Source organism: Anser cygnoides, chromosome 7, assembly GCF_040182565.1.
Source record: "Anser cygnoides isolate HZ-2024a breed goose chromosome 7, Taihu_goose_T2T_genome, whole genome shotgun sequence".
Lineage (NCBI taxonomy): Eukaryota > Metazoa > Chordata > Aves > Anseriformes > Anatidae > Anser > Anser cygnoides.
Window position 1 is genome coordinate 14,210,206 of NC_089879.1, and position 17,514 is coordinate 14,227,719.

General features: G+C 40.1%; 1 protein-coding gene and 1 long non-coding RNA gene across 22 annotated transcripts in view; one reads left to right on the forward strand and one right to left on the reverse strand.

Moving 5' to 3' along the window:
• Positions 1-17,514, forward strand: part of BTRC (beta-transducin repeat containing E3 ubiquitin protein ligase) — a 119,488-nt gene that overhangs the window by 1,126 nt on the left and 100,848 nt on the right. For 4 of the 21 annotated variants that reach the window (XM_067001005.1, XM_067001010.1, XM_067001012.1 and 1 more), the window contains exons 2-4: positions 3,161-3,223; positions 6,276-6,477; positions 15,038-15,106. The exons of 4 other annotated variants lie outside the window; for them this stretch is intronic. In XM_067001005.1, the coding sequence (XP_066857106.1) occupies positions 6,343-6,477; positions 15,038-15,106 (204 nt within the window). In that variant the 5' untranslated portion in view covers positions 3,161-3,223; positions 6,276-6,342. Of the gene's footprint in view, positions 1-407; positions 1,031-3,160; positions 3,224-3,318; positions 5,641-6,275; positions 6,478-12,388; positions 12,442-13,284; positions 13,370-15,037; positions 15,107-17,514 lie in introns of those variants that run through there. 13 more of the 21 variants (XM_067001009.1, XM_067001014.1, XM_067001016.1 and 10 more) reach the window with 9 other exon arrangements.
• LOC125182371 (uncharacterized) lies at positions 13,301-15,904 on the reverse strand. Its single transcript, XR_007161959.2, has 3 exons — positions 15,775-15,904; positions 14,051-14,124; positions 13,301-13,441 (listed from the first exon to the last, which is right to left on the reverse strand). It is a non-coding gene; the product is annotated as an uncharacterized lncRNA (long non-coding RNA).

Below are 17,514 nucleotides of genomic sequence, written 5' to 3' on the forward strand. Positions count from 1 at the left end.
TCAGTGAAGTGAGAAAATGCTATGGATACCTAAATGGGCAGGGTAGCAATTAGTAATAATAACCCACCCTTGTTGGTGTGCGATTGGCCAAAGGAGTGTCCCGGATCCTGTTGCGCTTGTGTTTGGCCAAGCTTGGTAATTACAACCTGCAGCGAGATAGCGAGTTTCATATCCTGAAAAGTTTCTGCAGAAGTTTCTGCCTTCTGCCAACAACATTGCGAGCATGTTGCCCTGATGTCTCTTGGGCTACTTTTTTCACCCTCTGAGCTACGATTCCCAGCCTAAGGCCTTAGTCCAGGCATTTGAGATCTTCAGCAGGTACCAGGCCCTATCTCATGGGATTCCCTGTCTGTCTTGCAGCTGGCTGCGCTCCGCCTGCACAATAGAGCTCCCTGACACTAGGGAGAGACCTGAGCGTGAGAGAGAGCTGCTCTTACAGAAGCTGCATCTGTTAAGAGCTCCAGATAAAGGGAAGAATTAGCAAGGATCAGGCTGCACTGGGAACTAAAAGCTAAAACAAGTTCCTTAATGTTTTATTAAAATACGCCTCGAATGCAAAATGCATGTAAAAAGTGCAATGGAAGATGGAGCTTCCTTCTATCCCCACTGAACTTTTAAGGTATTTTTTTTACCGGCGAGGGAAGAGTGAGAAAGGCTTTTGTTAACACCTCTCAGGCTTTTGCTTTAGTAAATATCCATCTAGTACACGTCTCATTTTAATTACATTGATGAAGAAGTGTGTTTGTCAGACTCGGTGAGGCCTTTCAGTGTTCTCCTTGCCGTACGTGGGGGTGTGGCGCAGGCAGGTTGCTCTGATAAGTGAGATCCTATCAGCGGTAAATACCAGCTCGGCTCTGCGAGAAAGCCTCTTGTTGTGTCTGCCTCGCAGCGGTAATGGCAGGGGCACAATTAGCTGCGTGGAGGTAGCAGGTCTTCGCAGCTAATGCTGAATCATTCGCAGAGAATTATCCGACTGCGTGATGCGCTTCATGCTCTGCTTCCTCACCAGGTGGTTGCAGCTCGGGTTGAGGTGGGTTTTGCTGTTAATTACCGAGTTTTCCCTGAGAGTTTCCTAACCGCTAAGGTGCTACCCGTGTCATCCTGGGGAAATATTCAAATCTCTTTTGTAGGCGTGAGGCCTATTGTCTTTCAGTTTCTCGCTTTGTTTTTTGGTCTGGATTTCTGCTAGGTTTCATTTCATGTTGAAAACCAGCCCTGTAGGTGGTGTTATTTTTGGGCTCCTCTAGCAAATATTACTTTTTCTACTTAAAAATGTCAGTACCTAATTTTTGGCAGTGCCTTTGAGCATTTCTCCTGAGTCACAAGGTATCAGGCAAGACAGACCTGGTGATTCAATTTTTCTTTTAATGTCCAACGCTAATGGAAAAATGCCACGTGGAAACTTCATCCAAGTATCTATATTTGATGCCTTGAAAGACAAACTTGACTGTGTCTTTCCTGTGTGCTTGTGTGTGTAACCTTTTTGACGAGACTAAAAGAAGGCCTTGTTCTTCCTGGCTGGTATTGGCTTGCTTACTGGCCAGTGAAGTAATAATATTGCAGTTAGCTAATAGCTGCTACCGGCTCTCCAGTTGTGTGTTCAGCTATAATATATATAACCTCATGCTTTCAGCTTTAGGTTATTCATTTAACTTCATCTGCCTGCTCTGTTTGCCTCTGTGTTTCAAGGAGGCCTAACTTATTTCTGATACTAAGCTGCTGTGTGTTAGCATTATGCAATGCTACGCTGCTGCTCACCAGGGATGACTGTAGCTGCTGGTGAATGAGTGTTTTCTGTCACGCAGTCCGCATGCCATCTTTCAGAGCTTCTTTTGAGTGAAAGCCAGCTTATAGATTTAAAATACGATATTATGAATTACATAGTCCACTGTTCTGCAACTGCACCAAGGATTTTACTGGAGTGGGATCTGTCTCACTTCATCTCGGTGCCTTTTCACGTTCCTAAAACATTATAGAGAAAAAACTACACTGTTCGTAAAGTGCAGCGTTTAAGAGAGCGATACACAAGATAAAAGGAGAGACAGATATGCCCATTACTTTAAAAACAAAAAAAAAGCCCTACAACATCAACAAAAACATGCCTTACAGAGCTCTTTTTTTATTCTTTCAAGAATATGGGATTTCTGTTCTCATAACCATTTACAGAAGTGCTAGGAATGAGGTGCTCAATAAGTAACTTCCATATTTGAATGAAGCGCTTAAAACTGTAGATACAGTATTTAAAGCCTGAGTGCAATAGGCTCAACTGAGACTTTGATTAAATGTCATATAAAGTAAACTACATATGCCTGCATAGAATAGTAGATATTTTTTCAAAGTAGCTTCAAATGGTTCTGTTAAGTGTACGAATGTTCTGATGATTATCTTTTTAATTAAAATGAGAAATCTTTGTTTAAAGTGGCATTCTTTTTTACGGCCTGTTACAGTCTCTGTAACAATCATTTCTTAAGTCTGAACGTTTTTAATTCCAGGAATCCATTTATATAAAACTATGTTTAGACTTAATTAAGGAACGATTCTTACAAAGCTTGTAAATAGCCAGGAAAAAAGGGACAGAAAATAAAACTGACATTCACACTTAACGGAATGATTGTTATAAGGTATGTAATATGCTATAAAAATACAATAAAGCCCTTTTTATAAGAGTTCATATTTTTTGTTCCTCATTTTGAAAGGTATTTAAGAAAAATATCAAGGCTCTATGAAGCAACATCTGTTTTCTTGAATGGACTAGTGACAACTTCAGCTGTGTTTAATTAGCAGTGCTTGGAGCTGTACCTGACCAGTGTGGGATCCTAGCTAGGATGGTTTGTCAAGCAATAACCTGCTATTTAATGCAGTTTCACTTTCTCAGTTTTTCTGAATGAACCAATTTCCAATACTTCATTTAATATCTTGCCTTGTAAATAGGAAGATGTTGATAATAGTGTTCTTCGTGAGGCTATTTTCCCACTTCACCCCTGTTAGTGTTTTCCTTTTATTTCTGGGCAATGTGACTCTAGGAGGTCCTGATATTGCCTTCCAGTGTCACAGTAGAAGCAAAATCAGTTTGTTTTTTTTTTAAGATGCATCTGTTCGTTTTTTTTTCTCCGTGAGAAAGCCCTTAAGTTCCTTAATTTTGGTATTACAATGCTTGCAGGAGCTTCTGCCTAACTGGAGGACAACACAGTAAGGAATAGTCAGTGTGGTTGGAGGCTGAAAGGTAACAGACTTGGAATCCCTGGTTTATTTTTTTCCTTCTCTTTTTATTCATATATATATATATATTTATATACATACACACAAAACAGATAGACAAAAGCTTATACTTTCAAGAGGTTCCATTTGCACTGAACTCTGTTGATTTATGGCATCGGTAGGACTCAGATTTTAAAGACCTAGGACTTGTTAGCTATTGTTTTAAAACCGCTTTAAGAGTCTTACCATCTTCCTAGTAGCATATTTGCATTGTGGTAACTTTGGCAGAGAATCCTGAGCACCCAAAGCAAGGGTGGCATGAAGGCAATGAGAGTAATTTGGTAAAATAGCTGGGATAGCAGAGAGTTACTTCCTAAATATGGGATTTTAAATCCTGCTTGAGTATTGAATATACACTTAGTCCTTTTCTCCAATAGACCTGAAATAACATTTGCTTAGTTTGAGGATTTGTTGGAACTAGTGTGTTGTAAGGAAGATGTTGATTTCTTTTCTTCTGCCCCAAACTCTTTGTGCTGTAGGTTTTTCTGCACTCGGGGTAGGCCTTTGGTACTTGGCTAACTTTACCCTTGCTTCTCTGGTAATGTTTCAGTTCAGCCACTTTGCTCCATTAAATGTGTGCAATTAGAAAAGCAAATGGCAAATTTGCTATCGCATCACTGAAGTATTTAGTTTCATAGACGTAAAAAGCAGAATTTGTTGCACCGTGCTCTTTGCACTATTATATATACTATAAACATCAGAGAGAATAGGCTGACCTTAATATTTGCTTCTCAGACTAAATCGCCGCCTTGCAGCAGTTATTTCCCACTGAATAAAAAGTTTAATTTCACGCCCTGATTAGTACTAGTATGTGCAGGTGGATATTTATTTTATGCAGCTAAACTAATCTGCCTTGGCAAATTATTTGCCAGTCAGCAGAGCTATAATTCCTCATGAGTATTTGGTACTAAATTATCATTCTCATTAGTGAGGTAAAGCAGCCTGTTCTAGCCACAGAGTTTGGTTAGGCAAAGGTTTTCCCAAATAATCTTTAGAAGGTACAAAATATGTGCAGTGGCGTCAACATTTTTGATAGTCTGTAGTGGTTTGGGAGATGGCAAGATGTAATGAGGATTTCCAAAGAAGAAAATAAAATTATTCTGTAGTCTCCAGAGGTAAGGTAGGGAATATGCCGTGTTTGGAGATTGCCTCTTCAAGAGGTGATCTTTAATGAGAGAGGAGGGGAGGAAACAAACCCAACCCAACAGAACCTGATCAGAGCATTTCCAGTGGCCAAACAAGCTCTGATCTCTGGGCAGTAAGTGAGATGAAAAGGTAAAGTTACCCAGTGTTTTCCCTTTGTTTGTTTTCAGTGTGAGCACTCACTGAGCTAGGGGAAAGTGATTTGAGACTAGAAATTAAATGGCAGGAGAAGCTTCATGTTCTAATCTGATTTAAAATTCACTTCAAGCTATAAAAACATTTAAAGTGGAGAGGAGAAAGTGTTTGCTGTGGTACAAATGCTGACTGGGTATCTTGTCAAGTGGATGTGCTCATCCACTTTTTTTTTCATTTTACTCTGCTGGTAGTTGTTTGTACCATAAAGCTTGTTAATGAAAAGGCCTTTTATTACAGGGAAAGTCAGTTACACCTAAAAATTATGAAATTTCACTGAATTGAGTGATGGGATTCCACTGACTTTTGTCATCTAAATAGAGGGATGCGTTTTGTGGCATATTCATTTTCTGAGTGATCATTACAACAGCATTTAAGGTATGAATGACCACGTGTACAACCAGCAAGCTGAGCCACTTGATTTTATTTTATAAAAGTTGTCATACTAAATTCAGCAATGCAAGTGGAATAAGCTATCCCTGTTTCCTTGCTTCATTGTCTGTTTACATTGTGTCACCTCAAAGCTCCCTGTGTGCTGCTGAGACCTGTGTAGTATTTAAGCATGCTCAGTGGCCAACTAGTGTTTCTAATGCTCTGTCTTCTCTCCAGTCTTCCTCATTTCCTCCTCCCTACAACTCAGGAGATGCTCAACAAGGCATATTATTTATATATTTCAAGTGCTTTTGCACGGAAGGGCTGAATGCAGCATTTGTTTAGCTGTGGAAACAGCAAATGAGTTGCAGCATAGCAGAGTCCAGTGGCTGCAGCTAAATGGTAGGTGCTCAAAATATAATTAATAGGCGATCGAACATGAAGCTGTTCACTTGATGGAGAAGCTGATTAGCGCTGAGAAAAACCTGGTTCCACAGTAACTGCTGGGAAATAAACATCTTGAGATTTACATTGAATGTGTCCTGCTTATTAAACAACTCTACTTTCTAATTATTTTTTATTTTTTTTGTCTGAGTTCTTGAGGAAGTCTGGTGTTGGCCACGTACTACCCCCGCTTTGCAGAAGAGGAAACTGAAACTCAGAAATTTGCCTGAGGTCATGACCGGGAGGAATTTGTGTAGGGTCATATGGTACCCTGATAAGAGTAGGAAGAAAAAAAAGAAACCAGTTGTTCTAATAGCTACCCCTGTGCTTCTAACCATGTTTTGGTTAATTTTACAATTGGCTAACCACCTGTTAAGATAACACATTTTATCATTAAACAAAATTAATTTTTAAAATGGCTTGAAACTGTCTGTTTTTAATGGGATCTGAATATTCTTTGTTTTAATCTGCCTCATGAGGCTTGTCTTTCTTCTGGGAAGTGCACTGTTACATCATTAAAATACCATCCCCTACTGAGAGAGAAATCGGTCCCATTCACTAAATGGTGGTGCTGAAACAATGACAAGTATTTCTAAAAACTGCATTAAAATTCATTTTTTCTCCTTCATTTGCAAGTTCCGTGGTTCCATTTGCCAATGGGTGCCCAGCCTGCTTGCAGCTCTATGTGCACAGCCCGGTTTGGTAGCTGTGATGGCAGAAGCTGCAGTGGAGGCTTCTTGTTTTAAATTCCTTCACTTTTTCACAATGATGTTGTTCAGAAACAAAAGATCGTAAATTTGCTGATTTTAGTCTTCTGTGCTAACAATTGAAAAGATCTGATTTAATTTGCCTTCTCCCCACTGCAGAAACAGGGTCTTTGCATCGTCTTGATGAGAGCAGCAGGAAAGAGAGGACGAGGAAGAACAGGGAAGCATGGCGAGGGGTCCTTCCAGCCTTCCTGAGGGAAGGACAGGAGCGTTTACCCTCTGCGAGCTGGAGCCATGCAACCTCTTGGCAGAATCTGCTGGAGTAACCAGTTCAGACTGGCAGAAGCAAAGAGCCTTAGTGGTAAGAAAGGAAACGTTGCAGGGACGTCCTTTGAAGGAATGAATTTCTGAGTCCAGATGTACGTTAGCAGGACAGCATGAAGCGTGCTTCTAACTGTAGTCTGGCTGTCTGCACCATCCTCTTTGGAAGCATCTGTAGCAAAATAGATCTGAAGAAGATTGTAGAAAGGGAATTTGGGAGATAGCAGCGAGTGCTGAATTCTGGTGTGGCTTTTTCCATCACCTGGCTTTATGCCCACGTGGATTCTTGCAGTTTGTAGGAGTGCTCGTTTGATTATTGCATCTAAGGACATAGTTATTCTTACAGTTTATGAGGTTTTTTCAAATGGAGGAGGATGGACTCAATACTCAGGGAAAAGGTGATGGTGGTCTTTGTGTGGGTACAAAGCAGGGCTTGACTGCGTTCTGACTGGAAAAGGAAATCTTGAAGTTTCCAGGCTTGCCCCATTTGGCTGCCAAAGCAGTCTCTGGTTGCTTCAGGGAAAAATGGTCTAGTGTGGAAGTCTGTCATACAGTACAATCGCTCCCTCTCCACGCACATCATTTGTAATTTATTGTGAGAGCATTGCAGAACAGAGCTGTGGTTATGTGGGAGTTGCTTTTAGTTTATGGATAGCTGGCCTTCAAATTCCTGTCTGATAGGAAGATGCTGTGATTCTCCAGAGGGGTGGTTCGTTGGATCTGCTGAATGCTCTTCCTTCTGGTATGCCAAAGCTCTCAACAGAACTGAGGAATGCAGCCAGCCATCATTCATCTCCTAAAAATTAGAACAATGAGAAGTGGGTGTAGTCTCAAGAACCAGGGATCGGTCTCATTTTAGAAGATGCTTCTTGGAAGCATCTCAGCAGTTTTCTGAAGAAACCTAGACGATGTTAACACCCTCTTCAAGTATGACAGAAGGGGTTTTCTGTTGCTAATAGGTTTAAAAGAAAAATCTACATTCCATCTGCATTTTTGTAACTTTTTTCCCTTTTTTCCTTTTTTTGACTTGGATGACTCCAGTATAGTGCATTGTTTTTGTACTTTGTTACAGCTGTTTTTTATAAACAAGCAGAAATGTCTTGAGACTTTTCCACTTACAAGAGGATAATCATATATATCCGTTTCTCACTGACCTTAAAAATAAGACTTTATGCAGAGGCAAAACAGTACAGAGCCCTTTAGTGACAGGAAAGATCTCCATGTGGCATCGGAGCAGGTTTTGTGGACCATGGGTCTGAATCCCCTGTATTGGCTGTACTCTGTAGTCTCTTTTGCAGCCTACTCAGAGGAGTTTCTTAGATGAGTAGAATTTTCTTTGATATGGTATTGTAGGGCTATTCCAAACTGTAGTACTTGATACCTAGAATCCTCATTCTTATTTTCCAGCTTAACTTCATTCATGGCAAATTCATTCTCATTTGTTCTTGTGTCAGTGTTCTCGAGCTTAAACAGCTCTTCTTGGTCCTCTGTGCTCATCTGGATATATTTGTGGGGAGCAGTTGTATCCTCCTATTCTCTGAGATGGATTTTTCCTTCCTTTTGCTTTTCCTCATGGGATGTTTTGTATAACATTTTATCATCTTAGCAGATCTTTTTTAAACAGCTGCGGAATTTGATTAATCTACCTGGAACAAGAGTGGTCAGAGCTATACACAGTATTCTACAGAGAGGTTTTATGGGTTCCTTGTACTAAAGGATTCATACTAATGTATTTCTACAGAGAACTTTTCATATTATACATCCTGTAGTAGCATTTTCTGTTTTTGTGGCTTCATCTTACTGGTGAACCATCACTGTCTAATGAATCTGAACATACCTCTAGGCCTGTTCCCCTCTTCTCAGTTGCTGGGTGCCATGGGAATAATGTTACTTTCTGATTTATACACATCTTGTGTTAGTTGTATTACTCAAATCTTCAGGATGCCGTGCCCTATGTGTTATGATGTCTCTTAACTTTTTCAGCAAATTTCATCAGTGCATTGGTAATTCTCTTTTAGTGATTAATGAGAATATTTGAACATTAATTCTAAGATTAATAATTGATTTCAACAAGGATCAAATTGTACAACTCGGTCAGTGGTTCTCCTTTTTCAAAATAACCTGTGATCCTCGACCCTCTTTGGTTTTTTAACCTCCTTACCACTCCGGTATTAATCCTAATCCTCTCCATTTTAACTAGTAACTTCCTACGTGTCATCTATCAAATGCTTAACTACTTCTAATTTGTCTGGACTTCAGTGATCTTCTTAAAGAAGAAGATTGGGTTAGTCTAGCACTAATTCTAATTTGTTCTAAATTGGGAGTAGATTTACTTTGGTCTCCCATGGTGAGTTCTTCATTTTGGCAATAGTTATCAGAACTTGGTCTTAGATTTCCTTTCTTGGGAGATGGTATGTACTGGTTTTTATGTGTGTGTATTTTTTACTATTATTTTTTTCTGAAGGTTGTGCAGCCAATCCTGCAACGTTTCAGACTCGTTCTCGTTAGTCTTGTTACATGTACTTGTTCTGCATGAGGATGCTGCCAGAGACCTCCGATGAGGTATCTTCAGTTACTTCTGCTTTGTTCTTGCACCATAATCCTTCCTCCAAGACAATATACTTCCTAGGTACTCCTGGTTTTAAGGAAGCCTTTTCTCTAGTCGAGCCAGGCAAAGGATCATTTGCATCTTGTGCCAGTCTTGAGGAGCTGAGAACTGTCGTGGAGCTGACCTTAGTACAGGGCGTTTAGGAAAGGAGACTAAATACATCCTGGTAAATACTCCGAGCAGTTATTTATGGGTTCCAAGTTACTTAGGAGTGAATAGGTTCCATGTTGTAATTGTAGCACAGTGCTTTGTGGGGGGAATTAATTGGGACAGAATGGCCATTTTTGCAAAATGGAAGTTTTTTTGATTATTTTATTGAACAGGAAAGCGTTTGACTGGAGTGTTGTGTATTCAGAAGACTGACTAGCTAACCAGAATGTTGTGGTTGAATGCTGGATTTTGTTCTCGAAAGTGTTTCAATTTCTTTAGAAAAAAATAATTGTATTCCTCTTTAAAAATTTGTCTGCTTAATGTGAAATGCACATTTCCTTGCAGGATAGTTGGCACAGATCTCTAACCCATCTCTTCTGTATTGTTTTTTTGGTCTGCTACCTGGAATTGAGTAGGAAATCGGGAAGGTAAAAGTGCTAGAGGTTCTTTTACTGATTATGGAAATCATAGTTTTCCAGACTTCTTAATTTTGTTCACCTTGGCTCTATTTTTTTTTCTGAAACACAATTTTTTTTATTCCTGATGCTCTTGAGTCATAATGAGAAATTAGTATCGAGGATGAGCTTTCCAGCTTTTATATGGGTTTAGGAAAAAGAGACAAGATACAGACTTAGAAAGCACTGTCTTAATTTTCTTGAGATTTGGACAAGCTTCCACCTTCTGTTTTGTACGTAATGGATGCCACTATTCTTGTTGGATACTCTGCACAAGTCGAGACAGTAACATGAGACGTGGTTTCTCTTCGCCATTAGATTTTGTAGTCTTGAAGGGATTGAACTTGAATTTCAGATGTGAAATGTCTAGTGGATGTGAAATCAGGGATGCTTTTATGCATGGGCATGAGGAGGATGTCTTTATGCTGTGATAGCAAGCATGTTCATAGAGCTTGCTGTTACTTTGTCTTAAGATTAATGGAGTGTCATCACGGATCTCCATCTGGTTTTGAATGCTGTAGCTTAGTATTCCTGTGAGCCCTTAAGAAGGTATCCTGATGTTTCACCTTACTGAAGTAGCTTTCCTTGTAGCTGCAGCCCTTGCAGGCTATAAAAGCTTGTCTTTTTATCTGTCAAGGAATATAAATAAGTGCTTGCCAATAAGTGGGTTTTGAACATATCCTGGTCAATACACTCCAGACAAATTCACTGAAGAACTAGAGTAGCCGTGTTCACCATGTGCGGTGAATTCATTAAGCTTCCAGGCAGAGGCAGAGCCTCCTGCTTGGGAGTGCTGTGTCCCTGAGAAGGAGTTCATGTATTGAACTGTGAGATCTGCCAACCAGCTCGATGTCCTTCATCCCTTCTCCAAAATCCCAGGAATGCTTACATGTTAGCAGCCTGTGGTTTTAGTATCAGAGAGTTGGTGGATTTCTCTCCTAATAATAATGAAAGAAATTGAAATCCTATCTGTTATTGTTGAATTAGAGTCCACAGATTTAACGGCCCCTTATTTTGAGCAGTGCTTTGGGCAGTGGAATAAGGTATCTGTTTGGGCCATGAGACAGTATGTTGTGTAGTAGGAATCCAATTTATTGCTGTAATGCATACAACCTCATTAACAAGTTCTAGGCCATGGGGGATATTTTCCTTTACTGTGAAAGTCATCTCAACTGGACGATCTTCAGTGCAACTGGCCATGCCCTCTCATGTCAGTGAGTGACAGATCTAATTCTGCCGTTGTAGCCACAAGCCTCTTAGTTAATGGAGTCGTGAATATTGTTACTCAGAGGCAACCTTCAGAGTATTAAAATGCATTATTCCTCTTCTTCACTTGGTATTTGTCAAAACAAGGTGTTACATCTAATGAATGCAATGTTATCTTCAAATAAATACTTGGCTGTAGATCATAACTTAGAAGGAAGGAAAATAGAAGTAGCTTTACGGTTGCTCTGCGGTGACAGAGAGCGATGGGTTTAGCTTGCCTGCTTGAACGGTACGTGATGGAAACCCCGAGTCGGTGTCCTCTTTGAGGGGGAAGGAAGCATTATGGGTTCTATGATCAGATTCATAAAATCCTTAGTACGTACATATATTTCATATGAGTCTCATTTCCCCCCCTATTTCTTCTTACGTGGGAGCAGATAAAACGGAGAGGCAGCAGTACTGCTCTGCACGTACCATAGTAGGTTTCACTTTATAATTATCGCTCTGACATATTTATCTTTTCTTATGGAAGTGAAGATGCAGATATTTAAGAACCCTTCTTGCACAAAAAAGCCCAATTTCCGCTCAGTACTTAATTAGCACTTGTTTATGACACGGCATCTGATTTGATTTTCAAAACAAATTGCACAGTAAAGAGGCTGATATTTAAACTGTATAGTAACCACAGCTCCAGCTGTGACTCAAATATTGTAAGCCTTCAGGGGTTGTGTTTAGGCTTAGAAAATAGGAACTCAGGCCTGTAATTAAATGTCCTCTAAAAATCAGCCCTTTTAGGGAAGGGAAGAAGGTACCACTGAATATTAAATTACTGACTTGTTCTCAGAAATCATTCTGTTGTTCTAGGCCTTGCTGGGGACAGCAGAAATCAAATGGATTGAAAAAGGAAGAGTGGATTGCTAAAGGAAAGAAGCCAGTTAAGGGTTGGAAAAAACAAGATAGAAGTTAGCGGTTAGAGTGCTTGCCAAGTTACTTCTGAGGAAGGTGAGCACAGGGGTGGGCATTGAAAAAGAGAGAAAAAAATGTAGCGCCTAACCTCTAGTCATGGAAAATGCTGGAGCAGGCACTAAGAAAATAATATTGCACTTCTGAATGACACTGCAATCATGATCATAAACAGTGTGTGCTCATGAAAATCCAAAAATGAGTAGATCTTGCTGGGCAATTAATTGTGTCGCTGATAGAATTGCCCTGAATTGAATGGGTCGTAACTCTGGAGGATTTTAGTGTTGATTGATAAAATACTACAACTTTCAAACAAGATATTTGTCAGTGTTCCAGAGCTTTTAAAGGCTGGCAGGGGAAGAAGGATGATTTTATTTATTTATTTTAATTTAAAGGTTTAAAAAATTAATTTTTTTTTTAAATAAAGGTACATGTGAGTTCCTCTTCTGTCACTTGCAGTTGCATGTCTGCTGTCATTTGGGCACAGAAATTCAGAAAGGTTTAACCAGATGTACTTACTTGTTTGTGCTGAAGAAGGCATTCCTGGGGTCATTCAAAGTGTGGCTATGAGAACCAAAGGCAACATTTAGGAGACTGGTTGTAAAATAAAGTTGAGCCAATGGTGAGTGTATATAAGTTAAATGCTGATGAGTTAGAGCTCCAGAGATTTTATTTAAGTTACGCTTTTCCATCAGTGCTTGCATTTGATGTGAATGGGGGCTCACCTGTGCACATATCCCACTTCAACAGAATAAGCAGCAAGTGTGGGTAGTGACATGCCTTGTACTGGTAAGATTTGCTTCTCTTCTGCATAGATTATTTTTAATTAATGGGGATAACTTATCAAATGTAGAGGAGCCGTGCCTCACTGAGGTGCTTTTGCAAGTGTGGTGATGGGTCTTGGTTTCTCCTGTTTGTGTATTTAACTCATCAGTATTGAAAAATAAATCAAGTTTACAGTAGCTGCTAATCTGCTGAAAGTCCTAATTACTTTTACTGCTAGTGCTGAAGCAATGAAGTCACAAAGAATTAGTGTTGCTAAGAGTTGTATAAATAAAAATACGGTGTTATCTTTGTTGGAGACACTTCTGCATGGGAGTAATCCTGGTGGTTGCAAAAGATCTGTTAATATAGTTACATGTTTGGAGCACCAGGATCTTCAAATTAAATGGTTTAAATCATTCTTAAATCAGTTACTCAGACTACTCGAGGCTGCTGGTCTTTACAAACATTAAGCAGCCTGCCAGTCCTAAGAGAAAGCTTTACTGTTATTCTTTAATTTGCAGGCCAGGTGACCGAAACAGAGAAAGAAGCGAGGTCATTTTTCACAGATTTGTTGTGTGAACCTGGGCAGATCTGAGGCTGGTATTCAGGTCTTGGTACTCCTGACACTGATTTAACCAAAAGGTTATTATTTCTGCTTGTTTATGAAGGCTGTTTTTTTTTTTCTTTTTCCCCTTGTTAGGTATACCATGCTGTACAACTTCGAAAAAGCAACCGAAGCTCTTGAGCCAGATGTAAAATGTGGGTTTCTGTAGCATTCTTGCTAGGTAGGTAGGATGTTGTGTAGTTTCTTCCGTTTTCAAAGCACGTAGGAATGTCAGCAGTTCCTCTCAGCAGACCTGTGAGGTGGGTTAAATAAGTGTTGTCCTCATTTTACAGTAGTGGAGAGACTAACCACCCATGAAGTTAGTGCTGAACTAAGGATTAGGTCTTGGAGCATGATGCTTCTAGCTGTGTAAGGAGTCCCCTAAAACATGGTTTGTTAATGTGTTAAGCATTGCAAGTCCAAGCTCAGCAGGTGAATGCCATAACCAGATGTACTTGACTTTAATTTATCAGCACAATAGTGGTTATTAAAAATCATGTTTAACCGAGTTTACAGGCTAGGACACCAGGGCATAATCTTACAAGTATTTTGAAAGATTTAGGAGGATTTCAATTTCAGCTGGAGAGAAGCAAAGATAACAAAGGTTCAAAGTATATTTTGAAATCCTGTATGTGTACTTCTCTTTATAGGGAACATTTTCGTATGTTCCAGTTCATGTTTTTGTTTCCAATTCCAAGGCTGAACTGCCTCCCTGCCATAGCTGTGAATATTAGTCATTCAGTGCTGACGCATTTTTCCTCTCTAACCAGTTCTAATTTTTACTGTTACAAGTACCAAGGTGGACGCAGTTTGTACAAACTAAATATTGTGTTGACACAAGAACAAATGGGAACAAACTCACCTTGAATAGATCTATTCTGAAAATCAGAGAGATGTTTCCAGCCATCCAGAAGTAGAAGTGGGGACATGCGTCTGCTGTTTTAGACGGAAATTTACAGTGAATTAAGAAAGGGACTGTGAAGTAATTGCCAGGACTAAAAAGGATGGTGAACTTGGTGTCTGAGTGTGTCCTGTCTGGTCCTGTGGCTCAGATGTCAGTTTAGTTCCTAAGCATCTCCTTTTTTGGGGGGCATGGTTAAATTCAAATAGTTTTGCAAATTCTGAGAATCTTTGAATCGCAAATGAATATTATGACAGGTAATGTTTCATTTTTGTTACATTTCTTTATTTGTAAGTTACACTATATGCTTTGTGTTGCCAGAGCGACTGGATATCTAGCCTTTTCCTCAAGCCGATAAGCATGGAATCAATAAAAAGGGAGGAGTTTATATTTGCCTCTCAGTTTGAGGCATAATTTATGATAGTGTGCGAGTGTGGTTTCCTGCTATTCCCATGTCAAGGCTGTACCTTTCCAGAGTTTTTCCATAATCTTTTCACACTGTCCAGTGTCTGGTCTGATTGTTGAGCGACTAAAAGTGCTCTCATAGCCTGACTGCTGCTGTTTTGGTACCGTTTAGCTTTACACATTGGCAAAAAAATCATTAAAGGCTGTTAGTCTCTGGTGCTGCACCTACCACAGCCGCTGTGCTTATCCAAGTGCATTTGTGTGGGAATTGTAAAGAAATATCTCTATGTACCCAGCTGAAATGTAAAATGGTGGAAATTGTTTAAAAAAAAAAAAGTGATGGATTTGTTAGGAGAGTGTTCCTAAAGCAGCTGATACCAGAGGTAATAAACAAAATCTGGGGACTAAACATTCACATTTTTTTGGTAATAAATAAATAAATAAATAAAAATCTGCATTGCTTAAAATACTCCAGAATTTAGCCTTAGGTTAGCTAGGTCCCAGTGTAAAAGGAGGTCTCTCTCTATGTCTATTCTCTCCTAGCCCCGAATACACATGCCAAAAGATGGATTCCAACTTTTATCTTCTGGATACCAAGCATGGCTAAAGCAGGTTGGACTGTATTATTGTTATTCATCTCATGTGAGGGACTGTGTTGGACACCTGTGCTTGTCTCATTAGTGAAGTACATAAATGAGGGTATAATGAAGTTACGGTGCCATGTTAGCTGATACCCTTCATAGCCATCACTGTTTTGTGTTTATGCATGCTGTGTTTGTATAACATTTTCTCACAAGTCTTCTGAATGTGCACTCCTTGTAAATAAAAGTTCAAAAAGCAGTCACCTGAAAGCAGAAAGGATCAGAGTCTGAAAAGAAATCTGCAACAGCAGCTCAAATTACAGAATTAAAACGCGCCTTCAAACACAAAGCTGCGTGGCGGCGGCGCTGGTAATAATGGTGAGGCCAATGGGTTAAAACACGAGAGAATTGCATCGAGCGTCTAATTCAGGTCTGACTGGGTGAAACAAGTGCGGACACTCACTCACATCACATAACAATTGTGCAGTTTGACACAATCTGACACTGTGGGGACTCCCCACTCAGAAGCGGCCCAGCACTATATTGCTCTGGCTGTTATTAAAGGCCAGGCTTTAGTTGTCTCAGCAGTCTGCCTCTAGCAATTGCTGTCAGCTTTTTCACTTTTGCGAGTGAAAAATTCCCCCTTCAGAAAAAAATGGCTTAATTTACAAATTGCCTGTATCAATCTCTTCATCATACGTGTATCTTCACGAGAGGATCCGGCGTCCTTCCGAATACGGGGCTTAAAGTTGCTGTTTCTGTCGAAAGCCAGAAAGATTGTGTTGTTATGGCAACAAAAGCTGGAAATATGAAAACAGCACAGATAAGCTGCATCCTGTTGTCGTGGCAACTGGAGTTGGGAAAATGATGAAAAGTGGTGGTGAAAGGATCCGTGGAGCTGTGAGCCCAACGGAAACAAAGAGACAAGTCACCTGTGTGGAGCGGGAGAGAATTAAAACCAACAGCAGCACAAAACCTTGAAACACCTGGGTTTCACTGCAGGTGCTAACAGGATGGCTTTGAGCCTCTCCAGTCTTGTCTCAGTATCTTCCAAGTAGTAAGTGGTGACGTGTTCGTGCAAGTTGCTCGCTGCTCTCAGTTTACATCGCCTTCTGGGAAACTGAGAGGAGCTCGAATGCTTATAAAAAGTTGGGCGTTGAGTCCCGGAGTACATTTGCAAACCAGTGCTTCAGATGAGTAATGTCTTGCAAAGGCAAAGCGCGGTTTGGAGCTTCTCTCTGAGAGCCCATCCCTCTCTGTCTGGAAGTCCCCACTAGCGAAGGTCAGCTGGGACACCGGAGCTAATGTTCTCTTGATTTAAACTTTGCTGAGCTGCAGGCAAGGTGTCTCAGAGGAATCTCAGCTCTGCAATTAACGTCTCTCAGAGCTCAAGTTTGTTGACCTATGGGGCATGGCATCAGTTTTCCTTATGTGGTAGGTTGCGAGAACAATAGGGAGAGGGCTGTGTGGCTTTTCTGTTTTCTTTTACTTCTGAGGCAAACAGACCTGCATCTGTTCATGCTATGCTATGTTGTCAGTGCTCTGATGCAGGTGGGATATGTGCATTTTTGCCTCTGAAAAATACTCGGGGGGCGGGGGGGAACAAACACAAAGTGTTCAGCTAGCGAATTTCACATTAGGCAATCTCAAATAATAAAAGAACCTGCACATTTTTTATACTCTTCTGTGTGGCTGCTTTCTTTTTGGTGTTTGTTTTAGTGTTATTGGTCCTAAAGCCTTTATCTTAAATCTCCTTACTCCTCCTTGATCCAAGCAAAAGTTATAAACCTGCGCTTGTGTCACCAGCAGATGCTGTCTTGGAAATAGCTTTACTGTTCCAATTTGAGTGCTGTGATTTCACCACAGGACGTATATGGGTAAGGGAGTTGATACAAAGGGTGGCAATTTTTGATCAAAAGGAAGAGTTCTCATAAGCAGAGAGGTTAATTTTTTGAGGTCAGGCTTATTTGCTTTAGGATATATATACAAAGGCCCTACCTGTAAGGTTCTTTAAAACCACGTATCGGAAAGAAAGCCACTTTTGATTTGTTTAAAAGCAGCAATCTACATATGCATCCAGATGGAATGTTGTCTGTGCATCAGGTTTATCCCTCCTGGTGTCTGCCTTTTTAAAAGGATTCTAGTGATTTTTTTTCCTTGGTGTAGCTGAGTATTGATCTGCTGCCTGGCTTACACAGAATGCGGGAAGTATCCCAGTAACACATTGTATTAATGTGGGCTAAAAGCAGTTTATATTACAGATGAGGTGGAGGAAGATGGAGTTCTGCAAGACTGGACACATACTATAAATATCCATAAAACTGACAATTTTATCTAAAAACAGTGCTGGCTGGATTTGCGTATTTTCAGCCTACTTAAACTGGAGATAATAGTTGAACACTACCTGAGCATGGGTCGCCCACACTAATGTCATTACCC